The sequence below is a fragment of the Cibotium barometz genome, chromosome 7 (genome assembly GCF_041138505.1).
Source record: "Cibotium barometz isolate CiBa-2024 chromosome 7, ASM4113850v1, whole genome shotgun sequence".
In the NCBI taxonomy this organism is placed as follows: Eukaryota; Viridiplantae; Streptophyta; class Polypodiopsida; order Cyatheales; family Cibotiaceae; genus Cibotium; species Cibotium barometz.
In genome coordinates this window covers 38,455,893-38,464,067 of record NC_141052.1, presented here as the reverse complement: position 1 = coordinate 38,464,067, position 8,175 = coordinate 38,455,893, and the positions used below count along the sequence as shown (strand labels likewise).

The following is an 8,175-nucleotide window of genomic DNA, read 5'->3' as shown; positions in this document are numbered from 1 at the left end:
GGAAAGATCCACTAGGAAAACTACATCCAGAACAAGAGTGTGGCCATAAATATGTCCATCCATGAGAACACCATTAGGTTAGCGATTCAAACTTGGACCATCCAAACATTTGAATGATCTAGAAGTTATACAATCTAAAAGCACATGATCCAAAAATGAGGCAATCTGAAAATCCAACAATCGAAAGACTTCACAGACTGAAAGTGAGCATGCAATCCAAAATGTGGGATCGATGATCTATCGTTATTATGACAATTTAAGGTCTTGGGACCGGCAATTTGAAAAGAGATGATCTAAATCTGGAACTCCGTTGTATGTCAACACCCTCAAGGAGAATAGTGAAATAACCCTGTATTCCATGTATTCCCCATTAGCTAGAGTGGAACTCTAAGGAGACAAAGTAAACTAAGTTGTAGGTCGAAATCACCCTGAAGTGTTTAGAATGTACCCTTGGTGGTTAGATTTTTTGTGCAGCAAGGGAGAAGAAGGACTTAATAGAGAATGCAAAAAAGAAAAGGGATGCTAAGAAGGTGAGAAAGGTATTTTAAATACTTTGGTGCATCTTCACCTCACACCTTAAGACATATAAACTTACATAATTTTCTTAGGGTAAGAAGCTCCAAAGTCAAAAGTTATCCCATTCTCCTTCCATGATAGCAGATGATAACATGGAAGACCTTGAAGGAGAGGAGCTTGAAAATATTAAAGGTGATGATGGATTTAACGATACATTGCATGGTGATGGAGCATCCACATCAAAGAATTGGTGATCTCCTTCCCCCCCCAACAAATCAGTAGGTTAACGATCTAAGGTGTGCCAGTGTATGGCGGTAGTGATATTTAGTAATAATAATTTACAGGTAAACTTTAAATTTATATGCAAATAACAGAAGAAGCAGCAAATTTAAAAAATTTAGGCTCCTCCTAAGCAACGAGGGAAAGCTCAGGTTACACCCAAGCAATAAGTAGAATCTCAGGGTCCACTGAAGAAACAAGGAGAAACTTGGGCTCCACCCAAGAAGCAAGTAGAAACTCACCCTCCACCTAATCAACAAGCAGGATCCCCTACTCCACTTAAGCAATAAACAAAAACTCACACTCCATAGAAGTAAGGTGTGCAAAAGCTCCAACTCAAGCTCATAAACGAAAACAAGAACATAAATCTAACCACTAGAATAAGTAGTGAATTTTGTTCCCTAGCTTATTTCATTTTCTATGTGTGTAATGGGGCATTTGCACTTCAAGAAATGGTCAGTGATCTTTTAGAAATCGACTTAGCATTGAGGGGAGGGGAGACACCCCCAAGCTTTTGTTTACTTAAACAATTCTTTAGGGAGGTTGACTCCTCTAGGTCATAGATTTGGTCTAAACAATAAAGCTATACATGCTGCTTTCTTTGTAAAGGTTTTTGTAGAGTTAATAAGAGGATGGGTGCATGGGGTTGGGGAAATTATGCCTTTGTGAAATAATTACAATGCAGGAGAAGAGAAAAGTATTTAGGAGATTGCTAACAAGATGGTTTGTAACAATGGTTGTGCCCTCATTTATAAAAGCAGCTTGTACTCTATCACTTATGCCGTCTCGAGAGTAGCTATTTATACACATGGGAGCCTATTATGATACACACATTGAGGTGTGAGAGACATAGTTTGTGTAGAACCTGATGAGCATATATATATTCGAACAAACTAATGGCCACTTTCAACATTGAATGTGTATCTTTGGTCTACTTTCGATACCGAGAGTGTTATTTAGGAAACGAGGAAAGGGCACGTTCCCTTATGCTTATAAAATTTTGGGGATGACCATGCCAACTCCCCACCATACTTTGTGTATGGTTTTTTTTTCACTCGCACAAATAAGCACAAAATTTGTATGACTTGAACAACGACATGTAACTCATATTCAGATGTGCTACCCAATTTGTAATTATCCTTTTTGCGAGGTACTTCAAGATCTCCATCGATCATAAGCGTAGGCATGCGGTTCATCGATAGTGGATGTGCCTCTAGCACCCTTTCGAAGTATGTTTGAAGATTCATGTTTGTTCGATCAATTCAAGATATTTATAAGTAAAACTGCATGGTTGTATGTTTGTACAAGATGACCCATTTCAGCTAATGATAGAAGCAGACACATAGTGAACTATCACTGCTGCAAAATTTAGCGGAGCCTTCAAAACGAAGAGCATTCGGTACATGCTACCCAAGCATCCTAGTTGGGCTAATGAGCTCCTGTGCGCATGCGTGTGGAAGTATTAAATGAGCATGACTAACTTGTAAGGCTAACGTAATCCGTTGGCTGCACATCTGTTGGAAGTATTGAATAGCATTTGGTTTTAGGTGGCTTCAAGTTCTGAAGCAAAGTAAAAGGTGAAGTAGCCCATTTGTTATTGCAAAATTAGAGTTAGTTTTTCTAGTAGGTCACCATGTGAGCTGGCTGTAGCTAGGATGGCTTTCCATGTGACCCGGCTCTAAATATTTATAATGCAACAAGAATTATTTACCCTAATTACTAGTAAAAGTTCATCTCTTGCAACTTTGGATGCGGGCTTCTGATGCATAAATTTTACAGAGCAGTTGCAAGATCAAGACGAAGGGCAGAAGCAGCACAGAGCGATCGCCATGGATTCATCTGTGTCCTTGGCAGCCGCAGCAGGTGCAGGAAAACCTTCATCAGAGCAGAAACCTTACAACCCTAACCTTAATTCTAACCCCAACACTAGGGCCTCGCGATGGAGCGATGCACCCCCTGGTAGCGATGACAGTTTGGGCGCAGAACCCCCCCAGAAGAAGGTAAGAAACGATGTATCTAGCCTTAGAAACGCAGGTGAATCCACGGCCGGCTATGGTGCCGATGTGAGTGGCTACGGAGAAGGCCCTCCAGGTTTGGTCTATACACCATCTGCAGAACCAACGACGGCTGCACCGAGCTATGGAGTGTCTGGATATGGCGGCACAGGGTATGGAGCACAGCAGCAAACTACAGGCTATCAGAATTATGGACCTCAGTATCAGGCCCCTCCTCCTGCACATGGCAGTTTTGCCCCCGGATCTGCCAAGGGCACAAGTGCTCTCTTCTACAAAACAAAACTTTGCACAAAATTCAAGATTGGTTCGTGCACTTTCAATGAACGCTGCCACTTTGCACATGGCACAGAGGATCTTAGAAAGCCTCCACCTGGCTGGGAAAGCATGTTAGGTGGAGCTCCCGCAGGTGCTGCCCCCAGTGGCATGCATGGAGGAACATACATGGGACAGACAAGGCCTAAGACCAGGCTTTGCAGGTACTTTGCAGATGGGAACTGTCCGTATGGAGATCGTTGCAATTTCCTGCATGGCAATGAAGAGTCACAGAAATTGCCAGGAACAGGTGGACCTTACACTGCCACCGGTATGCAAGGGCCTCCTGTGGCGACAGGTAAATTCAAGTCTCACTCTTTGTACATATTGGGAGTGCACCTCTCTTTATGCATATATGGGGTTTGTTGTCTTCCACAAACGATCCTTGTGAGAGACGAAGACATAAGTAAGATGCATAGTTGCCGGAATGGTCCACATGGTACGGGGGAACGGCTTAGGGGAACTTGGGAAAATTGGGAGATTTAGAGGAATTGTTAATTTAGGTAGAAATTGGAACATTTGTGGGATTTTGGGAAAATTGAAAGGGAAAATCGGGGGAAAGTGCAAGTCAAGAAATTGGTGAAGATTGGGAGAGAAATTGTATTAGAGAATAAGAAGAAGAGAACTAATGAAATAAGAGAAAAAAAAACTTAAACAAGAAAGGGGAAGTTGGCAAATGGCCACTCCAGAAACCGCGGGCTCAGGAAACACTATTTCCGTGTTCTTAAGTGTGGAAATGGCTGTTTCTTGCTACCAGGGTAGGATTTCATGGGCTGTAGTCTGGATGTATGCTTGCAGTCCGATGTATGGTTTGATGCTTTTTGAGTGATAGACTCTAAAATTTAAGGTACAATATACTCTTAAAGTCAAGGTTACTTGCTGACATGGCCTTCTATTGACATCGTCTCACAAGTCATGACCCTGCTGACATGGCAGGTGTGCACACGTAGTTCCTTCTTGACATGGCCTTCCGCTGGCATCATCACAGGTCATGATGCTTAGACATTGCAGGTATTGAATGTGCAGTGCCATTGTGGGCTGATCCCACCTGTCTCAAAATTTACCCCTTGAATGGCTAATTAGATTAAACTATGAAACTAGAGGAAAAGCAAGGTGTTAGCTGTGCAGTGTCATTGTGGGTTGATACCACCTATCTTAAATTATATCCCTCCAACTGGTGAAGTTCATGAAAACTAGAGGAAATGAAGTGCTTTCTCTTCGGGGATTGCGGGAGAACATATGAGAAGTTCATGCTTATGTTGCCCTTCTTTGATCGTTGTGCTTCTTGCCAGCATGGCAGTTGGGAAGAATGGCGGATCAACGCCCTTTCACTGACGTCATTGGTGCCGGAAGGCTACCACATCAGCAAGTGGAAAGCGTCTGAGGATGGCAGACTGGCGCTCTTTCAGTGACTTTAAGGGCAACAGGAGGCTGCCGTTTCAGCAAAAGTGGAAAGCATGGGCTGCCTTTTAGTTTTACATCATCCAATATGTGTGATTATGAAATCATTTGGAATTTGTGTCAACTAGTGCCTTTGGTTGGTTACTTTATATGTACTGTTGTAAAACATTTGAAACTTCTGCTGTTGTTTGTCTTCAGTTTTTTATAATGGCTCTGTAAAGTCGGTATTTCTCTAGTAACTAATTTTTTCTTTGTAACTGGTTACTGGATGGATGTGGTTCAGCAGATCTACAAGGATACAGTGGAATTTCTGCCTATTCTAATGGTGGTACTGTGTCTAGTAGCATGCAGTATCCCAATCCTAATGAAGGGTTGGCCATGCCCAAAGCATATGCAGATCCAAGCATGGTGAACCCCTCTTCTTTAGCTGCTCCCTATGGGGTGCCAGCTGATTATTCAGCAGGCGCTCTGGGTTCTGTTGCCGCCCCAAACATGAATCCGTATGCAAGTGCGTCAGTTGTGAATCCTTACCCCAGTTCACAAGATGGTACAAATGGAGCTTCTGCTAATTACAACTACTGGAATGGTCAAGCTACTACTACTACTCAAGGATACATGCAGGTTAATCATACAGTAAACCAAAGTAACCAAACAGCATCCTGGATGCCTAATTATGCGGCAGATAGCTACTCTAAAAGGGAGAATGAAGCTGCAATTCCTCAGTATTCTCAAGAGCAGCCGCAACAGCAGCAAAGTGTGAGCACAACACCTTACATGCAGGTTGGTACTCAGAACACACACCAGGGCGGAACAACACATGGGGATGGAAGTCATTATCCAGGTGCATACAGTGAAGCTACCTATCCAAACCAACAATCAGATTATACTACTAGATATAACATGGCAGAAGCTTGGGGTGGAAAGATAAAGTAGTGCAGGCCGGACTTCTGATGAATCATGAGATGCTCTCCCTTTTGTTTTGTTTTTTCTATTCTTGAGGTGGCTTATTATATTTTGAAGATCCTGGTGAGCTGTAGGGATGGGGAGGTGTGGCAGTGAGTGTACTGAACAATCACAGAACCTTCCATCTAAGTAATGAAGCCTTCTGCAGTGCTTCAAAAAACCACATAGTTGCAGGCGGGCAAGGTGTACAATGCAAGAAGACAAGTAAGTTCCATTTTTTAGTGTGAAATAGCAACTATCCCTCAAATAGTGAGGACAACACCTGGTGCAGCTTAATTTAATGTATTTCAAGGAGTGGATATTTTGTGGAAGGTTTTAGAATGTTCTGCATTCAGAGAGAGAGAGAGAGAGAGAGAGGCCTGGCTTGCATGCATGTGTGTGGTCACTTGATTGCTTGCTTGTAGGTGCTTGATTTGTTTGCCAGGGCATGCTGCACAAATCATGGTTGTTCTAAAGACTCTAGGCTAAAAAGATGATTTGCTTGGAGCACTTCTTTTGCTTTACTTTGCCTTCATGGTCACATTATTTGTTACATGTATCACTTAGAAAGTTATTATCCGCACACAGAAAGATGCTCTCCCCCTTTGCATGAAAGCTCAGCTAGACCATGGTATTCAGAGCAGCACATGGTGCAGGCAACTATGCTGTATGAGCTCTTCAATAAGAAGGGAGAACTAAAAGAAAATATGAAGGTAGCAGAGTCAAAAGCAAACTAGCGTTAATCAGAAGAAAGGCAAATACGGTCAGGGAAGCAATAAAGAAATCCAAATGCTTGATAAGTGGTCTTTCTGTCTACATGCAAAGTGTTCCGAGAGAGTCTGTAGTGACTGCTACAGGTTTTCAAGCTGCCTTAGCAGGAATGCATGAAGACAAGGCCAGGGATGTAGAAGATGATACTAATTGCAAGGCCGACGCCTTCCGAATTGATATGGGCCAAACCAGGAGTTGTAAGAGGTCTTGAGCGGCCTCATAGGTCTTGCAACTCATATTGCACTGAACTAAGCCTACCCTGGGGTGATATAGATTAACAATCGATAATCTCCCAAGGATAACATGAAAGAATGAGACAGACCATTCAGTTGCAGAGGCTACACCTCAAGCGAGAAACAGAAAAGCTGATGAATGACCAGAGAAAATTTGAAAACATGGCCAAGAATCTAAATAGACGCCAAAGGCTAGAAGCCACACTTCGGCTTGACTAGACTAATAAAGGGGAACAGAGAGCCTTGGATGATGTGGACACGTAGGACCATGAAAAGATCAAGAATGAAAGAGAAATTCAAAAAGGTGGATGAGGCTGAAGCTGGGAACAAAAATTCTAAAAGATCTAATCTCTAGAATACTCAAGCCAGCAACAGCAGGGTCTGCCTGGTAAGATCACATATTTTAGACTGAGAAGTACTGGACATGGTGACGAGAATGCTTGCCACAAAGGAATGTTCAACACATCTATCATGTGTAGAAATAAAGGGCAGTTTTTGATTTTAGCAACAAGAGTTGATGTTGAGAATCTCAAATTGACATATGAAGCGTTGAATACTTGCATATTTGATGGTCCCCACTCTGCCAATGTACCGTGTAGGAACATACCAATGTGAAAGAGGGGAATTGTACCACCGAATGGAAGTGCTAGTAAGTGTGTCCGTATGCTAGTTCGAGTTGAGGCAACTCAGCCTAGTGCAGAAGCCAGGCAGGGATGACCTTCTAGGGGCAGCTCATCAATAGCTGGAACATCAAGAGTAGGACCTTCGGTTGACAAAAAAAGAGAAGCCAAGGTAGCTTGCTGATAGAGGTCAGACAGGAAAGATATCAAACACTAGTGGTTGATGAACGCAACTAGCCTCTGCCAGATACACCTCCAGTCGATGAAGGGATTCATCCTCCTACTGAAACCCAAGATGCGTTAGAGAAATCTAGTTTAAATTTGAAACCATCTGATTCCTCAATGACAAAAAGATTGATCCAGAAGCGGATAGAGAGCATGCACAAGAAGGGATTATAAGCAGATGATCAAGGTATCCTAACTCTCCCTGGAATAGGCCATGAGCTGTCCATGTTTGAGACCCTCAATCAGGAGGATAAGGTGTATTGCTCCATACTTAAAAGGGAACAGAGATCTCATTATACTGTGTTACTTTTTATACTAGTTACTCTTTTTGTTTGTAAGCATTTTAACGTTTTGGGAGTTAAGTTATTTGTTTGTTTTGTGTTTTTTAAAAATCTCTTTGTATGTCCATGATTATTTGTACATGTTCTAGGTAAATTAAGTATTGGAATGAAGGTCATTAGGGTATGATTGCTTTAGAGTTGGGAAGTTAGTGACATGCTATCTTTAAACCATTTGATTGGGCGATGTCTAAATACACTCAGATTATGTTGGCCATAGCAGTATCCCACCTTGGTCTAATGGAAATGGCACATTTGGTGATGTCACTCTTTACCATGCTTATCGACACAAGGTGCAAAATACAACTCAGCCCTAAGCACTGGCAGTAAATTCAAATAGACAATAGTAAACCTTGGCATTGCTGCCTCTTAATAGGCATCTACATTGCCAAATAAATTTCAACTTTCATCCATTGTATGTTGCATATTACAAAGTCTGACACACACCATTCTTTGAACCTCAGCGCTGCGATCGATATTAGTAAAGCAAACTCAAATTTCCAACTTTGTACTTACAAAGCTT

General features: G+C 42.1%; 1 protein-coding gene across 3 annotated transcripts; it reads left to right on the top strand.

The window, feature by feature from the left end:
• The first annotated feature begins 2,510 nt into the window (after window positions 1-2,510).
• LOC147636968 (uncharacterized) lies at window positions 2,511-7,650 on the top strand. Of its 3 annotated transcripts, XR_015266304.1 has the most exons (3): window positions 2,511-3,420; window positions 4,807-5,690; window positions 6,054-7,650. XR_015266304.1 is itself a non-coding variant. In XM_086800566.1 (2 exons), the coding sequence occupies exons 1-2, from the start codon at window positions 2,625-2,627 to the stop codon at window positions 5,454-5,456; spliced, it is 1,443 nt and encodes a 480-aa protein (XP_086656692.1). In that variant the 5' UTR covers window positions 2,511-2,624; the 3' UTR covers window positions 5,457-5,794. The 3 variants fall into 3 exon arrangements, 2 of the variants coding, with proteins under 2 accessions (XP_086656692.1, XP_086656691.1); XM_086800566.1 differs by lacking the exon at window positions 6,054-7,650 and having other exon boundaries at window positions 4,810-5,794; XM_086800565.1 differs by lacking the exon at window positions 6,054-7,650 and having other exon boundaries at window positions 4,807-5,794.
• Window positions 7,651-8,175: the final 525 nt, after the last annotated feature.